The sequence below is a fragment of the Numenius arquata genome, chromosome 9, assembly GCF_964106895.1.
Source record: "Numenius arquata chromosome 9, bNumArq3.hap1.1, whole genome shotgun sequence".
NCBI classification, from domain to species: domain Eukaryota; kingdom Metazoa; phylum Chordata; class Aves; order Charadriiformes; family Scolopacidae; genus Numenius; species Numenius arquata.
The window spans coordinates 29,127,860-29,147,061 of NC_133584.1; the positions used below are offsets into that span (position 1 = coordinate 29,127,860).

Sequence of the window (19,202 nt, forward strand, 5' to 3'; positions counted from 1 at the left end):
CCTGCCCGCGGCGTTGGCCTTGCCTCTGTTGAGCTGTGGCCGGTCCAGGTGGCACCGCACCGGCTGCGTGGCAGAGGGCTCCCCCGGGAACGCTGAGCCCTGGGGACGGTCACACAGCGAGGTGCTCTGCATTCCTCCTTGTGCTTGTCCCCCCTTTCTGCCAGCCCCCCACTGCAGCCAGCGCGTTCCCCTCTCCGTAGCCGTGGAGAGCCTGGACCAGGGGTCCACCACATCCATGGCGGTGACCCTCCCCCGCGGGGAAGGCACCCTTGCACCCCGTTTCCAAGCTCACACACCCCCTCTACCATCCCCAGTGACCCCCAATGCCGCAGGCAACTCTCCCCCATCGCAGGGCAGCCTGTGCAGGCAGGAGCCAGCCTCTGCCTGCTGCGGGCTGGGCACCACTAACCTCCTCCTCTCTTTCTCTTCCCACTCTAGGGAGGAAAGTGCTGACCGGCTGCTCTGACACTGGGGTTTGCTGCCCACGGGCTCAGCGGGATGGTGCCAGCCAGTCAAGAGCAGCCCGTGCCCCTCGCGGTACTGATGTGACCACGCTGGCTGGCACCTGTGGTACCGAGCCTGGCACGGGGAGCACAGCGACTTGTGGTCCCCCTTTGGGGTGCACTGCCCCAAGATGAGCGATGGTGGCTGGATCTCACTCAGCCCCACTGAGTTTGCCCAGCTCCAGCAGTACACAGATTGTGAGTACCTCGTGCCCCCCATGCATCCCCCCTGGGACAGGAAGAGGGCTTTTAAAGTCCTGATCTGTGTGCCGTTTTGGTGTCCTACACATCCTTGGTGTCCTCCTGGAGAACTAGATGGTGACTTAGGTTTTGGATGGGGAGGCTGGGAAGGTCTCCGACCCCCAGCGCCAGCTGTGGGGGGCACAGCAAAGGAGTCCCCATGCTTGCACACCCAGGAGGATTTAGCTGAGCACAAGCCCCTCTGTTTGAGGGGAGGCAAACACGAGCACAGCTCAGTCCCTCCAGAGGCGGACGGCTCCCACGTTTGTTAGCAAAGCGAAATGCCAACAAGGAAAGCAGACTGGCTTTTCCTAAACACGCAGAGCTGCTCCATGGCTCGCCTCGGGTTGCCAACCCTCTGCAGTAATTTTACTTAGTGCTTTTGCAGAAGAACCCTCTCCTGCAGCTCCTGCCGAGGAGAGGAGATTGGCAGCGGCGCTGTGGGGTTCTGGGGCTGGGAGTAGCTGGGGAGGGAGCCTGGGCAAAGCCCAGGGTTTCAAAACCAGGTCGTCAAGGTCCTGCCTGCCTGACAGCCGGCGTGCAAGTGTGCTCATTGTGGCAAGCGATGGAGAAGTGGTGCAGCCCAGGAAGGTGCTGAGAGCAGGGCAGGGTGTAACGTCTGAGGGGCATTGCTTTGCAGAGATGGCACAGCCCCAGGGTGAGCAGGCTCCTGTGGCTGCGTGGGAGAGGAGTGGGAGGCAAAGGGGACCCCATGAGCCTCCCAGGGCTGTCCTCAGGGCTGTTGTGCATCGTAGGGGTGAGGTGAATGAGGTCAGGGCTGACAGCGCAGGGAGGCACGGTCTCCCAATCCAAACCACCAGTGCAAGTTGCCCCAGCCCCCTGCCTGATGTCCCAGGCAGGGCTGCGGGCAGAGGTGTGTGCCCAGCATCCCTGTCTGACTTTCATCCTGCCTCTCCGGAGAATGGGAGAACTGCTTGCTTGAATCACAGATCATAAAATGCCATCTGTAACACTGAGCTTGGAACACATAGAGCATCTTCGTTTTGTTAATGAAAGTTTGGCAAGCAAGGCTGCAGTGTGGGCAGCTGCCTCCTCCCCGGGAGGGTGGCCTGGCACCGGGCCGGGGAGCAGGGCTGGGGGTTCCTCCCCTAGATCCTCCCCTGCCTGAGGGCCAGGAGCCCCTTCCTCAAGCTCATGCTGGCCCGACTGGGCTCTTTGACTCCTGGACCTGCCCCAGGTATCCTCGACAGTCGTGGTCCAGTGCCGAGCTCCATCCCCAGCTGGGGGGAGCAGAAGCCAGCACAGCCCCAGCTTGGAGAGAAGATTTCACAGTAATTAACAGGGCTGGCATGTCCAAGAGCCTTTTAAGTGGATGTGCCTGTCTCTGAAGGTTAGGGCTTAACATTCCCTCCCCTTGACCTTTTTTCCCATTTTTCCCTTATTTCTCCATTTTGGAAGGACTGACATCCCTCCAGCCCTGAGGACACCCAGCCAGGGAAACTCATGGGCTGTTGTGTGGAAGTTTGCATGGGGTTCCCATTTGCCTCCCAGTCCTCTCCCTCCTGGCACCTTCTGGAGATGCTCATGGGCAGCCCAGGGCAGGCTCCAGGGATGACTCAGGCTGCCAAAGGGGTGCCACCAGGCTCTCAGCACGGGGGCAGCACCCCAAAGCCTGTGTAGAGAGGCAGGGGCAGGGATGGCCAGGCTTTGTGCTGGATTGGTCCTACAGAAATTAGTCCGGGCTGTCCTTACCCAGTGCTGCGGCTTCGCTCTGGGTCTGTATTTTCATATAGATAGGAGGAAGAGGACCCATCTCTGCCAGCCAGCTTTATATATATGCCCTTCCAAATCACCTTATCTCTTCCTCTCCTCTCTTTTTTTTGGGGGGGTGGGTGGGAAGGGCCATCTGTCAGTCTGGTTTCAGTAAATTTGGCCGAAACCATGGCACCTTTCAAAGTGTGGGGGGAAAGGGGGGAAAAGCAGAGTACAGGTGGCCCCTTCCCAGGCATGGAGGGGACCAGAAATTGTCTATTCAGCAGATAAACTCATCTCCACCATCCTGCTGGTGGTCTAATGGTGAAGGGGGCTCACAGGCACTGTGCTCAGTGCAATACCTTTGTCTCCCCAGATTCCACCAAGAAGCTCAAGGATGTCCTTGAGGAGTTCCACGGGGACGGCGTCCTCTCGAGGTACAACCCAGAACAGGTATGGCCCTGTCCCCTCCAGCCTGCCCCCATGCTGCTGGCAGTTCCCACCCCCTGTCAGCTTCCCCAGCCCAGCTCCTGCAGCTAAAAGCAGATGGGAAAAGGCAGGTCTGTCTGTCTGTCCCCTGCTTCTCCCCATGGCCGTGCTCCCAGGGCTGGGAAGGATGTTCCCACAGGTGGGAACATCTGTATTTCCCATCTTTCCCAGCCCCTGGACATCCCAGGGACCAGGCTTGCAGCACAGCCATCCCACCCCATCCCACCAATGCTGCCGGGACCCCATGGCCATGCTGCTATCCAGTGCTGGCTGCAGGCTGCCTTGCTGAGAGCGATTTGGGGCATCTCCTTGGAGGCAGAAGCCAGGAGGGATTTAGTCTGTCTTCCCCCAAAAGCAAACACTTTTGTTGTTGCCAGTGTGGAGACAGGGGAAGGCCTTGTGCCTTCTTGCTCTCACCTGGGGAAAGCTGGGGTTATTTTTTCCAAGCTTTCCAAGCTTTCAGAGTGCTTTCAGAGAGACCTATTAGTGTGCCAGCAGGACAGAGCCTTTCACAGGGGCCGTAATCACTAGAAATGAGGTGAAACACAAAAAAATCAGTGGGCTGAGCATGAAGAGGAGGGGCAGCAAAACTACCCCACTATTCAAGTGGGACCTCATGGGACCTTCACTTCAGCTGTGGCCACAAAAGCCATCAGGAAGGCAATGTCCTGATGCGATGGGGACGCCCAGCAGGAAAAGAGGAGGCAAGGAGACCTCGGGAGGACAATAGTCCTCAGGGGCTGGGAGTGGGCCGGAGGGTCCCGCTGCTCCGTGTCCTGCCCCAGGGGAGCAGGAGTCTTTCAGAACACAGCTCGTTACACCCTTCTACTTCCAACACCCCCAGCCACCTTTGGCTGTGCTAGAAGGTCTGTGTTTAGTTCCTCAATCGTTTGCCAGGAGCTGAGCACCCAGCTCCGTCAGAGCCTCCTGCCTCTCCAGCGAGCTGCCCACCATCTGTGGGGGTCTGCTGGCTGCAGACCCTGGGCAGGTGAGCTGGCTGCTGCCCCACCGCCTACAAGTGCCATCCCACCGCAGCTCTGCCCTTCTGTGCTGCTGCCCCAGCTCCTACCCTGGCTGCTGTGGCTCCCATCCCTGCTCCCAGTGCCGCTGACCCGGCTCAGCCCTGCCAGCCCCCCAGCAGCCAGCTATCACTGGGGATTTCTGGCCCTGCTGCCTCTGGGTCCCTTTAGGTCATATCCCACTGCTGGGATTTGGGAAGCCAGTGGTTTTGGGGAGGGCTCTGCAGCTGATGTGCCCGGTGAGGGGAGCCTGGGGCTGGAAGCTTTGCAACCCCATGGAGTACCCAGGGCACCTCCATCCTCTTCCTCTGTCCCCTTCCCAGCCCATCGACTATGAGGGCTTTCGCCTCTTCATGAAAACCTACCTGGAGGTGGACGTGCCTGAAGAACTTTGCCAACACCTCTTCACCTCCTTCAAGCGTAAGATATGCCAAGCCTCCCCTGAGACCCAGCGCCAGAGCCCCAGCGTCTCGCAGCTCAACACCCTCGGTGAGCCAGCCCTGCCCCAGCCATGGCACCGCCACATGTGGGGCTCACTCCCACGCTGCCCCATGGGGATGAAGGCTGCGGGGTGACAACCGCAGAGGGTAGCAACAGCACACATCTCAGCTCTGTCCCATCTGATGGAGAGACTCTCAGGGCCCCCAAGCTGCTCCAGGGAGGAGAGGGCTTCCCTGGGGTGGGGGACCCACAGGGCGCCATTGCACTGATTTCTCCCTTTCCTCTGCGTGTTCATAGCCAAAGTTACTCGATGCTGGCATCTCCATCCAGACCAAGGTGGCCTGCGCCCCTGTCACAGGTACTGGCACAGGCAGCCACCAAGCACACAGCTGCACCTGGAGCAGGGGAGGTGTGCCAGGCACCCAGCTTCTGCCATCCCTGGTCCCTGCCCGAGTGGACTCAGTGCATGGAGACATCTGCTGAAAGGGCTACAAACTGCAAAAGAACAGGGAGAATCCTCCTCAGGCACTCAGCTGCTGTGTCGGGGCATGGTGGTTGGGGGACCACATCCTCCCTGCCTGGTCCCAAGCACCGTGGTGGCCAGCACCCAGGGGTGGGAGCACTGCTGGGAGCCGCTGGGCCAGGCAGGAGGGTGAGGGGCCACCAGCAGTGCCCCTCAGAGACCCCTGGGGTTGGGGTACTAGCCGGCTTTGGGGCTAGCAAAGAAGACCCAGGGCGAGTGACAGGCACCCAGGCAGAGTTTCTGGAGGAAGGGGTTTGCCAGGCACAGACACTCTGGTGTCACCCTGCCCACGGGCATCTGTCTGCTTTGCAGGGATCAACGGGAAAATGCTCCTAAGTGCCCTGGGACGACACACCCCTGAGCCCAAGAGCTGTCACAGCAATGTGGCTGAGCTGCAGCCAGCGTCCCTCACCCCAGCATCGATCCCCAACGCCTCCCCAAGCTGGTCCAGGTCGTCCTCCCAGAAGTCCACCACCGGCACCCCTTCTGCTCACAACTCCTCGGGCTCTTCGAAGATCTCCTCCGGGTCCCTGCTCAGCCCTCAGTCACCAGGTGAGCTTGACTGGGGCTCCAAGGGGGGCAACCAGCAGTGACAAGCCCTCCTCAGTTTCCCAAGCCATGGAGTCACACTTTGCTGATCGGGTCCCCAGCGTGGTGACGGTGACCTTCCAAACTCGGTGGGTTCCTGGCATCTTGACACCTTTGCCTTGCAAACTTAAGCTGCTGATTCTGTCCCTCAGAGACAGGCAATGTCTTAATTACCTGGCAGCAGCTCCTAGCGAGGGGGGATCGGAGCGGTGAGTCACGGCTGCCTCCAGCCCAGCTCCTGCCAGCCACTGAGGAGGGGAGCGCTGGGAAGGGCCCCTCTGCCAGGAGCAGCCATCTGCCGAAGGCTGCCGCCGGCAACGTGGGCTGTCCCGGCACGCTGGCAAGCCGCCCCACTGCCAGCCGAGCTTCTCACTCCTTCTGTCTGGGTGCTTGTCCCCAGCAGGGTACGTCCTGTTGGGCTCCCACCACTCTCATCCCACCTGCATCCACAGTGCCGGAGATGCAGGGGTCTGTGCCCCAGGGACCAGCTGGCAGTGCCCAGCCCTGCTCCTGCCGTGGCATCCAGCCCCGCGTCCCCCACACCTTACCCGCCCCATGCCAGATGGGTCCCTGCCTGAAGTTCGCACGAGCTGCCAGCCCCATGTCCCAGCTGCGATGGCTCCTTGTCCTCCTCTGCATGGCCTTCATCCCTCGCTCCCTGCCCGCAGGCACACGGAATGTGGAGAAGAGGTTGCCCTTCAGCCTGCGGAAGAGCCACAGCTCCCTGAAAGCTGCCCCCCCACTGCCCACCGCCCCCTTGTCCCAGGTGGTCCATCTGAAGGACATCGTCTGCTACCTGTCCCTGCTGGAGAGGGGACGGGCAGAGGACAAGCTGGAGTGTAAGTGGGACCCTGGGACTGCAGGCTCCCATCCTGCAGCCCCAGCAACAAGCATGGGCTGCCCGGGGTGCCCCAGGGCTGGGCTTTAACCAGCCACCGGCATCTCTTCTCCCTTCAGTTATGTTTCGCCTCTATGATACTGATGGAAATGGCCTCCTGGACAGCTCGGTAAGCCTTCCCTCCAGAGAGAAAGCCAGGGCCACTTAGGGGGCCAGAGACACACCGGGTCCTATTGGGGTGCCCGCTCCTCCAGCGAGGCGCTCCGAGCTAAACAGGGCTAGGGGAAGGGAGGAGGAAGGCAGCAGCGTTTGCTGTGGTGCCGGACCATGGGGCTGGGGGATGTGCACCAGCCCTGCAGCATCCAGCAGCAGCTCCAGAAAATCCACCCACCAGTAATTGTAGCTCTATGTCAGGTCATGGTGCTTCAGAAGCGGAAAAATTGTGCACAGCATCCCCCCTGGGATGTTCCCTCTTTGTCCTTTGGGTATCTCCCTTGAAACCTGTTGCAAGTAAAAATCTGGTTTATCAGAGCAATTTTTCCAAGGGAAAACCCACTGCAGATTTTCTGGCAGATTTTCAGAGGAGAAAGCAGCACTCAGCACCTGCTGAGCAGTGGGGTGTCACTGGCCCCCTGTACAGGTGAGGGTCCAGGGCAGCCTTGGTCGTATCAGGACATAGACCTGGTACGTCTCCAGTTTGGGGCCTTGAGGCTGGACACACCGCTCACGCCCGAACCGTCCCTAAGTGCCGGGTGCCATCATCTTTCTGTGCTCAGGAGCTGGATCGTATCATCAACCAGATGGTGCATGTGGCTGAGTACCTGGAGTGGGACTCCACCGAGCTGAAGCCCGTGAGTGTCGGAGCTGGGGAGTGAGAGGAGGGCCATGGGGGCTCCCGGCAGCCGGGGTTCACGGGCGGCATCGCCGTGTCACCATATGTCCTCCCTCCCCCAGATCTTGAAGGCGATGATGGAGGAGATTGACTATGACCATGATGGGACCGTGACGCTTGAGGAGTGGATCCGGGGCGGCATGACCACCATCCCCTTACTGGTCCTCCTGGGGATGGAGACAGTGAGTGCCCGCATGGGGACCTGCTCCGGCCGCATCCAGCCGCCCTGCTGGCTTGTGGGGAAAAGCTTGGGGCTAGCAGTGATGGAGGGTGTGCAGGGACCACGGGAGGGCACTCTACCCCCGGCAAACCCGACCGGCACCACACGCCTGAGCAGTACCGCACAGCCCCATGCCGGCCCCAGACACCCCCACCCTGCCTCTAATGACTGGCCTTTGCCCCCAGATCTTCACAAGCTCAGTTTTGAGCTGTGGTCATTTCCAGCTGCTGTGCACAAGCAGGCTGGGCTCGTTCCTTGGGATCTTAGCGTACCCCAGTTTGATGAATATTTAATGACAAAATAAGATGAGCACCTAAAATGCCAGCTCCTCTCCTGGTGTGAGCTTCAAAGAGCGGGGGTGGGGAGGTGGTTTGGGACACCCCCCCTTATTTCCCTGTGTTGTTTTTTCATTGTTTTGGGCTTTGTTTCATCGAGGTCCATTCCCGGACATCAGATGATAGCTTGGCAGGGAAAATCTGAGTTTTTGCTCCCCTGGTGTTTTGTCCAGCCTGGTGTTTGCTATGGAGAGGCGCGGGGAGGGCAGGTTTTCTGGCAGGACAATTCAAGAAAACAGGGAATTTTAAATGCCTCATGCCTGGACCCAGATGCAGGAAGCTTGCTTTGGTCACCCTGTTGTGGCTGTAGCCTGGCCCCAGATGTGGGGTCACCTCCTTCCCATTGGCCACTGGCAGAGCATCCCCACAGCCGGCCTGTGCTGAGGGACCATGGGGAGCTGGAGCTTGGTGTTCAGAGTTGGATGTGGCCAGAGAGAAGGAGGACACGGTGGCAGGGATGCTGGGGGGAACACCAGGGAGAAGGAGAGCAGGAGGAGCCCGTGTCCTGCTGGGACCGAACTCCCGCAGACACGTTGAGGGCTTTTATGGGATGAAAAGCTGATTAAAGTGGCAGGTTAGGATGCCTGGCAGGGGAATGACCCCCCTGGCCCTCTGCTCTCCTGCACTGCAGAATGTGAAGGATGATGGGCAGCACGCCTGGAGGCTGAAGCACTTCAAGAAACCCGCCTATTGCAACTTCTGCCGCACCATGCTGCTGGGGGTCCGCAAGCAAGGACTCTGCTGCTCCTGTGAGTCGTGGGCCCTTGCCAGACCATTGCACCCCCAAGCCATTGTCTCCCACCCCATCCCAGCCCCAGGGAGAGGGGACTGGTCCCTGTCGGTGCGGGTGCCTGAGGTGAGCGAGGGGGGGGCAGTGCCTGTGCTGGGGGGTGACACTCACCACTTTCTTCTCTCCCACCAGTCTGCAAGTACACTGTCCATGAGAGGTGTGTGTCCAAAGATATTGCCTCCTGCATCAGCACCTACATGAAATCCAAGAGGAACACAAGCGTGAGTAGGCAGCCGGCATGTTTCTGAGCTGGTGGGTCTCCTGCAGAGCGCTCCCGGAGGCAGCACCACCGGCAGCAGCTGCCCCCTCGGTCTCCTACCCTGGTTCCCCATGGGTTTTTCCCCTGGGATTTGCCACTCGGGTCCTGGGTAGCGTGAGCATTCCCAGCATCCAGAGCCTGGCAGGGTGTGCTCCATCCCCAGCCCCTGGGGACCCGCAGGACCCCCACCCTCGAGGTTTGCTGCAGCTCCGGGTGGGAGATGGGTGGTCCCACTGTGCTGCATGGAGTGGCAGGGAGAGAAGATGGCTGTGCGAGGGGCTGGTTTGGATCAGTCAGCATCCCTGCACGATGGCACAGCGGCAGCCCTTAGCAGAGAGGAGATGCCAGCGAGTCCCATGCCAGTGGGTGCGTGTGTGCTGTGCCCGCAGTGTTCCCCCATGCCTTGCAGGTGATGCAGCACACCTGGATTGAGGGCAATTCCCCCGTCAAGTGCGACAGGTGCCACAAGAGCATCAAGTGCTACCAGGGCATCACCGGCCTGCACTGCGTCTGGTGCCAAGTCACAGTGAGTACGTGGGTGCGGGGAGCCCAGGGTGCACCCTGCATGGCTGGCCCCAGGGGAGGAGAGACTCACAAATAGGATATGGCCCGGTGTCCCCTGTCCAACATCCCTTCCTCCCATCCCCTACAGCTCCACAACAAATGTGCCTCCCATGTGAAGCCAGAGTGTGACGGGGGCCCACTGCGGGACCACATCTTGCTGCCTTCCTACATCTGCCCCATTGTCCTGGTAAGTGCCCCCTCCATGCTGCCGGGTGGCAGGGACCCAGCAGGGCATTGCTGCCTTCTCGGGGCAGCGTGTGCATCCCCACCTCTGTTCCCCAAAGGACAGGCAGTCCCACTGCCGGAGATCAGAGAGTGACTCCCCTGCCAGCACCAGCCCTGAGGACAACCAGGGCTTCAAGTTCAACTCCACCACAGTGGATGGGCAAGGGCTGCAGGTATGCTCCCATGTCAGGCTGCCGGGAAGCTCTGCTGCGGGTGCGCACCGAGCCCCACAGTGACCGGGCATTCGCAGCTGCCCTTTCTGCCCTCCAGATCAGCCCCCGGCCCGGGACGCACCCCCTCCTGGTGCTTGTGAACCCCAAGAGCGGAGGAAGGCAAGGGGAGCGGTAGGTGGGGTCCTGCCCAGGGAGAGCATCCCCCTGGGGTTGGGGGCTGCCAGTCCCTCCAGCTGCCCCAGTGCCACTCCTGGAGTGGGACTCACCTCCGCACCATCCCTCACTCCTCTCTTTCCCTAGGGTCCTCCGGAAATTTCACTACTTGCTCAACCCACGCCAAGTGTACAACCTGGACCGTGGCGGGCCCGCACCAGGGTATGGAGATGCTGCGGCCCATCCTCTGTCCCCTCCCACTGGTCCCTGCTCCCCTACGTCACCCCTTGTTTCTCCTGGCTTTCTCCAGGCTGAGCTTTTTTCGGGACACTCCAGATTTCCGCGTCCTGGCCTGTGGAGGGGATGGCACAGTGGGCTGGATCCTGGACTGCATAGGTGAGCATTGTCTGCCCACATCCTCGGCAATCTGCCGTGGGTTCCCCATATCCCCTCAGTGAGAGCGGGGCCAACAACATCACCCTTGGGCTCCCCAGCTTGGGGTGCCAGCCAAGGAGGGACTTGGAGAGGGGCAGAGAATGAGCCCACTTTCAGCCCCAAAACTCTCTTTCCCCTTGACTTGCAGACAAAGCAAACTTGGTGAAGCACCCGCCGGTGGCTGTCCTGCCCCTGGGAACAGGCAATGACCTGGCCCGGTGCCTGCGCTGGGGAGGAGGTGAGGCTGGGTGAGCATCACCTGGGGGGTGGCCGGCCCACAGGGACCATCTGGTGTGGCTGGGTGGGTACAGTCCTGGGGGAGGCCTCAGACTTTTGGGACTGCATCTCAGCCCGGGTGCCTCCTGATGGTGCCTCTAACCCCTTCGAAAAAAAGCAGCACCATTGGCCAGGTCCTGTCCAAAAACCTTCTTCTTCTGGGAGAGCTATGCCGTTAGCTGAAATCTCTTCCACCGCTGCAAAGACAAGCCAGGCATTTCACTGGTGCTGTAGCAGCAGCCCAGGCTGCCCTGCGTGCTTGGCAGCCAACTGCCTCCAGCCCCACGTAACATTGCTGTGCTCCCTTTCGTCCTCCTTCACCCTCCTCAGAGGCCCACCTCCTTTCTGTTACAGGCTACGAAGGAGGAAACCTGATGAAGGTCCTGAAAGACATTGAGCACAGCACGGAGGTGATGCTGGACCGCTGGCAGATTGATGTCATTCCCAGTGACAGAGAGGCCAACGGAGACCCTGTCCCATCCACCATCATCAACAACTACTTCTCCATTGGGGTGGTGAGTACCGTGGGCAGGGATGGGTCCAGAGGGCCAGACCGGAGCACAGCACACACAGTTTTAGCTGGAGAGAGGGGCACAGTACAGGGCTAGTAATCGGTGCCCAGACCATGCCATGCCCACTGGAGCCGCCTGGCCACGGCAAAGTGGAGGGAAGAGCTCCAGAGGCCAGTGGAGCATGGGAGCTGTCACCCCAGCACAGCCACAGCCTCAAACCTACCAGGATCAGTAGGTTCCCAGGGGCATTTCACACTCAGCCAGTGGGATTGCCTTGGCTGCTGTGAAGTCACTGGGGCGATCCAGACTGGCGGGTGCACTCAAGGGGTGCAAGCCCCCCACGCTGCCCTCCCTTGTCTCCTCCTAGACTCATCCTTAGCCCTTTTCCGAGCCAGCACCAAGTTAATTCCCAGGAGCAGGGACTGGTTCCTGGTGATATTCCTCAGACCACAAAAGCCTCTCTAAGTGTTTGGTGAAAGTCTGCATTTGAGTTTGAGTCTCCCAAGCCAGGGACTCTCCCTCCCTGCTCATCCTTGCTCGTGTTCCCAACCTCCCTCTGCCTCCTGGTGTTGTTCTGGTTTTATTCTCATTTGTAATGGCAGTACTTAAATGCAAAAAGAGGCATGGTATCTCTCTCTTCCCAGCTGGGAATGTTGCAAGAGCAAGAGTGTGAGGAGCTTAAATGAGGTTCAGGGAAGTTTGGGGTCCCAGGGATGGGTTGAGATCTGCTGGACACCCCACCTGAAGCTTTTTACCCATGGGCAAAGCCCTGGTGCTTGGACCTGCATTTCCCTGTGTTTTCCTAACCCAGGCAGGTTAGGGACCCCAGGGAGGATGGCAGCTCTGTGCCATGGGGGCTTTTCCCGGCCCCGGGGTCGATCCTGGGAACAGCAAGGCTTTGGGGGAACGACAGAGTGGAAAGCACTTCTCTTCCCAGGGGCTTGCAGCATTTTTGTCCTGGGCCATGGGTGTCCGAGCGGTGTACCCGCTGTGGGTACCCGTGGCGGTGCTGCCGGATGCTTCCAGTTTCACATCAACTCAGGGGATGTCACTGCAGGTGGCATTTGGTGATAGCTTCTGAGTTGGGCTTAAACGCCCACCATGCTGCATAGGAGAGGTTGCGATGAGTTTCAGGAGAGCTGCCACCCTGCCAGGGGACCTGTCAGTGTGCAGGGTCCTGGGGTGTCCCTGGAGTCCCACTGCCCTGCCAGTAGCCCTTCCTCCCTCCCTCAGCATCACCTCGATGCAGATGAGGGAAGGAGGCCAAGTGTGCTAATTATGTCTTGCTTAATGAGCCCATTCAATGCTTTGCAAGCAGCCCGGCTGAGGGTGCCTCCCTCACCTCAGCACAGCCTCCGTGCTGCACCCCTTGTGCCACAGGGGCTGGTGGCGAGGACGAAGAGCGGAGGCCCCTTATCCTGGCATGTGCTGGTGGGGCACAGAGGTGGGGTTCCGTTTCCCTGCTGTGCTGCCGACCTCTCTGCGCTCCCTCTCCCCTCAGGACGCCTCCATCGCCCACCGCTTCCACATCATGCGAGAAAAGCACCCGGAGAAATTCAACAGCAGGTAAGGGCTGCCCGTGGTCCCTGCCACTGCTGTGGGGCTGTCCGGTGTCCCCAAAAGCTAGGTGCAGGGGGACACCCCACCGCTGCCATACACCGTGCTGAGGGGACATGCCAGAGCCTGCTCCACTCTCCCCACTGGACTGGCAGCAGCCCCAAGGAGGCGGCACGGTGTTTGGCCAAGCTTAGGGGATGGGCAGGGGACACGCCAGGCATGGCTGGGGACAGGGGCCAGGCATGGTGGGGGTCCAGGGTGCTCCTTCGGGCCCTGTGCAGCATGGTTGGCTGCTCGAACTTGGCCACGTGCCCAATTACCTTCATTCATGATTTATAATTAGCACTGAATTCCAGGACCAGCAGGAGCAGGCCAAGCAGCAAGGGCAGGGCAGGCAGCAGGTCGCAGCTCGCTCCCCCTCTGCTCAGGGTGTGTGGAAACAGCACAATGGCAGCAGAAGCTGTGGCTTGTGACCCCTGTCCCCATGTTCAGGAATATCTGCTCGAAAAACCCCAAATGGACCAAAGCCTCTGGCTCTGCTCTGAAATTCAGGTCCCCTCAGCTTAGAGCTCCCCCTTGAAGCCCAACACAGCAATTGATGCAGGGGATGAGCAGTGGGTCAGGGGCTGCCTGGCAGGGTGCTGGGAGGGGGACAGGCAGGGTGCTGAGGTGGGGGACATCCCCTCTGTGGGTTACCCTGTCCCTGGCAGCCCTGTTGATAGATGACAGCCCACGCTCAACTCTGCTGCAAGCCAGTGGAGGCACCCCGTCCCGTGCTGAGGGACCACCGAGCACCTGCATCCTTCCCCTCCACAGGGTGTCAGAGCCAGGTCCACCTGAGCCACCCCCAGTCCCACAGCAGAGCTCCCTGGGGCCATGCCATCAGCAGTTCTTCCCCACGATGGCTCATGTCCCCATCACAATGGCTCCAGAAAGGTTCTGGCAGCCCATCGTGCCACTGGCGTCCTCCCGAGCAGGATGCTGATGCTGCTCTGTGCCCCAGGATGAAGAACAAGCTGTGGTACTTTGAATTTGGGACATCGGAGACCTTTGCAGCCACCTGCAAGAAGCTCCACGACTACGTTGAGGTGGAGGTGAGTTTCCCAGGGTGGTCCCTGGCTCCAGCCACAGCACAAAGGCTTTTGGGGGGATGTTGCCCATGGCTCCCTCGGGCAGGGCTTTTGGCTGTTCAGGGAGAGGGTGCTGCGGCAGCAGCACGTACCACCCTGTACGACAGCAGGAGGATGCAGTCACTGGCAGGACCTGCTCTTTCACTGCATGGTGCTTGCTGCAAAGCCGGCCAGCTGCAGGCAGAAGAATAGCCCTGTATTTTTCCCCCCTTTCCAGCTGTATTTGAGAGCGTGCCTGGAATATTCTCTCTGTAAACTCCGTGTCCGCTCCCAGCCCTCGTTGAATGACATGGAAACAGCCTTTAATTAGAGCAGGGAGGAGGGCCTGTGGTTGCTAAGAGCACTGTCATTTCTCCGCTCGTGCTGGAGGGTTTGGGCCGTGCTTTGCTGTAAACTTCCACCTCTCCTTATTTCTGGATAAACGACCCTATTATCATTTAGGCTTGAGGGCAAGGGGGTGGGGGGGAAACATTGCTTGCTGCAAAGGGCTGGTGTGAGTCGGACCAGGCGGTGGGCGCAGGGTCACTGCAGTGGGCAGAGAGCAGGCAGAGCCCAGGGAGCTGGCAGTGCGGCTCGTGCAGCCGTGGGCAGAGGGACTGCGAAGCCTGTTTCTACACAGGAGGTTTCATCCCTTCCCAAAGCCCAAAGGTGGTAGCTGTGCCCTCGGCAGCCAGTGGAGAGGGGCAGGAGCAGGGGCACAGCCATCTCACCCCCTTCCCCAGCCATGCACCAACGTCCCAGGGTGGATAAAGTCCATGTCTGTGGGGTTCGATGCTGCCAGAGATGGGTGCGAGGTGCCCCACATGCTGCCAGCACAGCGTGTCGGCACTGGCTGCGCCACGCCGACAGGAAAGCGTTAATCCCGCAGTATTTGAAGTTGAAAGCGGCAGCCTGTCCTCCCTCCGGCTCCCAGGCAACTGTCAGCCTTGCAGAGAAATGGCAGTTTTGTTTTGGAAATTGGCACTCCTTCCCCTACAGCTCCTGGAAATGAATTTGCTTTTTCCCCAGCTGCAAATTTCTACTTCCAGCATCGCTGCCAGCGCGCCGTCAGCTGCCCCTGCTCAAAGAGCCCATTGTAGCTCGCTGGCACGCTAACGGGGGAGGGCTACGCAGGGAGAAATCATTCCCTGCATGCGTGTGCGTGGGCAGGCGTGGGCAGCATGGTCCTGCCTGCCCCGCTTGGCCCCGGGCAGGAACAGGCTCCTGCAGCATCCCTGGAAATGCAGCAGCCCGGGTAGCTCTGGGCAGCCGACTCGCTCCCATGCCACCACAGCCAAGTCGGTACCCGCCACCTCGCAGGCAGGCAGGAAAGATGCCTGTGGCCAAGGGAGATGCTCGTCTCAGCCGGGCGTGGGATGTGTTGTCCATCCTGTGAGGAATCGGAGTCCTCTCGCCCAGTTTCCAGTGCCCAGACTCTTAGGGTCTGCTCCTACAAATCATAATATCATTAAAATGTATTGAGAACGAGAGGATTTACATCCTTTACAAGTCTCAGAGAGACAGCTTTTCACTCCCAAACCAGAAGATTCCTGCCTTTTGCTGTCAACACGGGGCTAAAAATAAGATGGCAGAGCATCAGGGGAGGCAGATCTGAATGTACGGAGATGCTGGATTGCGTGCGCACCCAGCTCCACGTGTGTGCGGCTGGCGTGCTCAGCGCTTACCAACAGTGTATTAAAAATAAGTCTGAGACCTTCACTCTTTGCTAGAGGAAAACAAGTGGAGTCAAAGCAGCAGTGGGGGTTCACCGGCCCATCTGCATTCCTCTCAGCAAAGCAAGAGAGGGCAGAAATGCCCTTGCATCACCAAAATGCAAGGAAATAATGTGCTGGTATTTGCTGAAGCGTAGCGTGGCAGGTAGAGAGCAGATACATACAGGAAAATACAGATTCTCTGGAGAAAATACAGTGGAATGGGAAAGCGGCTGCTTCCTCCAGAGGTATCTAGAAAGAGGATCCAGCATCGTCTGGGTATCGCGAGAGTGAGAGGACCTGAAGTTAAAAAATGCATTTCCATGGCTGCTGCTTCCAGTCCTGTGGGAAAGCCACAGGCAACAGCTATTTTACCTTTTACAAGGAATTTTCAGCTGGGGCAGTCCTGCTGTATGACATAAAACCCCGGGACACCAGTCATGTGCTGACTTGTGGTTTTCTCTCCAAAACTAACATCTTTCCTTTGACACCTTTTTATCATTTCCTTCCAGCCTCATTTCTCGTTTCCAAGTTGCACTTGAAGACAAACTGCTTTAAGTTAGTTTTGGAGCAGCCAAACTTTCTGATACTTTTGGGTCAATTTTAACAAGGGGAGGTGGGGAAGCACATGCTGGAGATGCTTGGATAGAGGTCACACTGGGTCTGAAGTGGTGGTGCCTTCTATTTTGGGTCATAACATCAAGACTAGCCAAGGTTTTATGTGCTCCTATAGGAATTTGCTTTTTGAAACTACCATCTTGGACATGTAGTAAAATTCATATCGAAATAGAGGGGAAAGCAGCACAAGGAAGGGGAGGTGGTGGTTGTCAGCCCTAGAAAAGCAAAGCCAGAGGGTATTTGTTTGCCCCTCCAGCCCTGGCTGCCCTGGGAGCTGCCTGTGCCCTTCTGGGGCAGGTTTGCTCTGGGGACCGTCTGGCGGCACGCCACACTCGGTGTCCCCGCTCCTTCGGTGGGCAGGTGGGGAGAGGAGGCTGGGCTCAACGATGCTGGGCACTAGCACCCCCTGACCCCAAGGCTTGTTGCCCATGTGCCTTGCAGTGCGACGGGACCCTGCTAGACCTGAGCAACACGTCCCTGGAGGGCATCGCTGTCCTCAACATCCCCAGCATGTACGGTGGCTCCAACCTCTGGGGCGAGACCAAGAAGCAGCGCAGTTACAACCGGCTGGGGAAGAAAGCGCCGGAAAAGCTGCATGCCACAGTGGTCACCGATGCCAAGGAGCTGAAGTTCTGCGTGCAGGGTGAGCGGTGGGACCACAGCCGGGGGTGATCGGGGTGTGCGGGGTTAGTGCAGGGGAGCAGGGCAGCCACCGGTTCTGGCTGTGGCTCAGTGCACGTGGCGCTGGGACAATAGTACTGCAGGGGCTGCTATCAGCTCACTGTCTTTTGAGGTGCTGGGGTGACCCCAACAATGATCTGGCCAAGCTGGCAAAGGACGGTGGCTCTGCCCGCCTGGTGCCTGTGGTGGCTGGAGAGGATGTGGCTCCCACACCCTGCCAGTCCCCTCTCCCCCCACCCTCTGGGGATCGTGGCTCGGGGGGTGCCCGGATGGGACCCCTCGCAGGTGTAAGGCTGGGCAGCCCCCGTGCCCTGCAGGGCTGGCAGGGCGCCCGCTGCTGCAGAGGAGGAGTTGGAAGCAGAGCTGCAGAGCTGGCACCAAGGGCTTTTGTGAGCATCCTCCCAGGCTGTGCCGCAGTGCTGCCAGCCTGGCCGGGGGCTTCGGGAACAGCATGGCTGCTGTGCTGGCACCTCGCACCCACTGCTGCGTCCACCAGAGCCATCCCTGCGGGCACGGGCAGGGCGCAGGCAGCCCAAAGGGTTGGCAGCATTCCCCAGCAGAGAGCAGTGGGTTAGAAAGCAGCCAGCAAAATAAGCAAAGTGCCCGTATTTTCTACCTGCCAGCTCCCACGGCCTGGGGCTGAGGTGGGAAAGATCCCCCCTGCTGCATGGCTGCCAAGACAGTGGTGTCATCAGCCATCCCAGATTGTCACCAGCCATCCCTCACCAGGCAAGCCCATGGGAACAGGCAGCAGGGAGCGGGGCAGAGCAAGGATTCCAAAGGGTGGCAAGAGGCAGCAGGGTTGGTCCCCTGTGCACACTTGGGTGGGCAGGAGGGCATGGCAGGGTTTGGGGGACTTCTCCTGGGTGTCCACAAAGGGTGAAACAGGACCCTGAAGGGAATGAGAGAGGAGTGAGTTGCCCCAGTGTTGGGTGCCTTTGCTGGCAGCCTGGAAGAGCAGGAGGAGCTGGAAAAAAGGTGATGTCCTGGGATTTGAGCAGATCCCTCTTGGGAAGGATTTCCCCATACATCCCAGCTGCTGGTGGGGGCCACAGCACCCCAGGGCACCCAGAGGAGGGAGGGTTCTGCCACTGTTTCATACAACACTGCAAACAAGCGGTCGAGGGGCTGGTGGGGATCCAGGCTGCCACCCTGCAGTCATGCAGGACTGGACTCTGTTTCAGACTAGGAGTATTTTTGCTGCAGGGATTTTGGACAGCAGTGTTGTCCAATGCCCAGCTTGGTGGTCTCAGGGCACAGGGGACAGTGGAACACATCCCCATGTTTTCCACCAGCCCCGCTGCCCTCTGGGGCAGCCAGCAGCCCCGCTGTGCTGGCCCTGATGTTTTGAAGGCAGGGGGTCCCCGGGGATGGGGGGACCGACTTGGATCCCTGTCTTTTGCAGATCTCAGTGATCACCTCCTGGAGGTGGTGGGGCTGGAGGGCGCGATGGAGATGGGCCAGATCTACACGGGGCTGAAGAGTGCTGGGAAGAGACTGGCCCAGTGTTCATCTGTCACCATCAGGTATTTGCCCCCATCCCAGCTGAGCACCTGACTGATGGCAAAAGCTGGTGCCTGTGTCACCCTATGCTTCCTCTCTTTGTGCCTTGCAGGACATCCAAGCTGCTGCCCATGCAGGTGGACGGGGAACCCTGGATGCAGCCGTCCTGTACCGTGAGTCCCTGTGGGCAGCCAGGATGGGCAGGGGCTGGCAGCATGGTGGGACAGGGCAGGCAGGGGCTGGCACCACTGCGGGCAGCTTCAGCTCCCCGTGTAGCGTGGCAAAGCCTCTGGAATTGGAGAGAGGCTCCTGCGCTTGCTGGCGGGTGGCCGCAGTGCCTGGCCACCTGCGACTTCTGCCTGTGCCCATGCTGGCCCTGAACTCATGGCAAGCCACCACGGGAGCTGTGGGGACAGGGACACACTCATCTCTTGCCAGGTGGGTGGGGTGCAGCACCAGCCCTTCCCGAGGGGGGCTGCAGTGGGGTCCCCTACCATCCAGCAGGCAGCTTGCCTAGAGGAGAAATCTGGAGGTGGTTCCGTAGCTGGTACTCCTGTGCAGCAAAGCATTTAACCACCCGGCTGGGGGGTGGCAGCAGCTCCTCTCCCTGCTGCTGGCTGCTCAGCTGCGCCTGGCTTCCTCGGGTCACTCCCCGAGGTGCCCGGGCTAGGGGCTGCCCAGGGGAGCTCAGAGCCTGGGAGCCCCTTACTGAGCTGGGTTCTTCACTTCTTTTAGGTCAAAATTACACATAAAAGCCAAGTGCCGATGCTGCTGGGCCCCCCCCAGAAGAGCAGCTGCTTCTTCCTGAGGAGAAGAAACCGAACTCGAGATTAA

The 19,202-nt window shown here is 59.7% G+C and overlaps 1 protein-coding gene across 2 annotated transcripts; it reads left to right on the forward strand.

The window, feature by feature from the left end:
- Window positions 1–634: 634 nt before the first annotated feature.
- LOC141468821 (diacylglycerol kinase beta-like) lies at window positions 635–19,202 on the forward strand. 2 transcript variants are annotated; one of them, XM_074154024.1, is made up of 23 exons: window positions 635–701; window positions 2,833–2,909; window positions 4,288–4,431; window positions 6,205–6,355; window positions 6,474–6,523; window positions 7,131–7,205; window positions 7,309–7,428; window positions 8,433–8,550; window positions 8,724–8,812; window positions 9,260–9,376; window positions 9,503–9,601; window positions 9,699–9,812; window positions 9,910–9,983; window positions 10,113–10,187; window positions 10,276–10,361; window positions 10,549–10,638; window positions 11,031–11,191; window positions 12,690–12,754; window positions 13,749–13,839; window positions 16,626–16,827; window positions 18,271–18,391; window positions 18,481–18,541; window positions 19,104–19,202. In XM_074154024.1, the coding sequence occupies exons 1-23, from the start codon at window positions 635–637 to the stop codon at window positions 19,200–19,202; spliced, it is 2,346 nt and encodes a 781-aa protein (XP_074010125.1). The 2 variants fall into 2 exon arrangements, with proteins under 2 accessions (XP_074010125.1, XP_074010126.1); XM_074154025.1 differs by lacking the exons at window positions 635–701; window positions 2,833–2,909; window positions 4,288–4,431; window positions 9,260–9,376; window positions 9,699–9,812 and having other exon boundaries at window positions 6,289–6,355; window positions 9,503–9,605; window positions 9,842–9,983.

What these genes read in the sequence shown, in the direction of transcription:
- LOC141468821 (XM_074154024.1), top strand. Translation starts at nt 635, where the DNA reads ATGAGCGATGGTGGCTGGATCTCACTCAGCCCCACTGAGTTTGCCCAG. An exon ending in TGTTCATCTGTCACCATCAG is followed by an intron (nt 18,392 to 18,480) that starts GTATTTGCCCCC and finishes TGTGCCTTGCAG; the next exon opens with GACATCCAAGCTGCTGCCCA. An exon ending in GGATGCAGCCGTCCTGTACC is followed by an intron (nt 18,542 to 19,103) that starts GTGAGTCCCTGT and finishes CACTTCTTTTAG; the next exon opens with GTCAAAATTACACATAAAAG.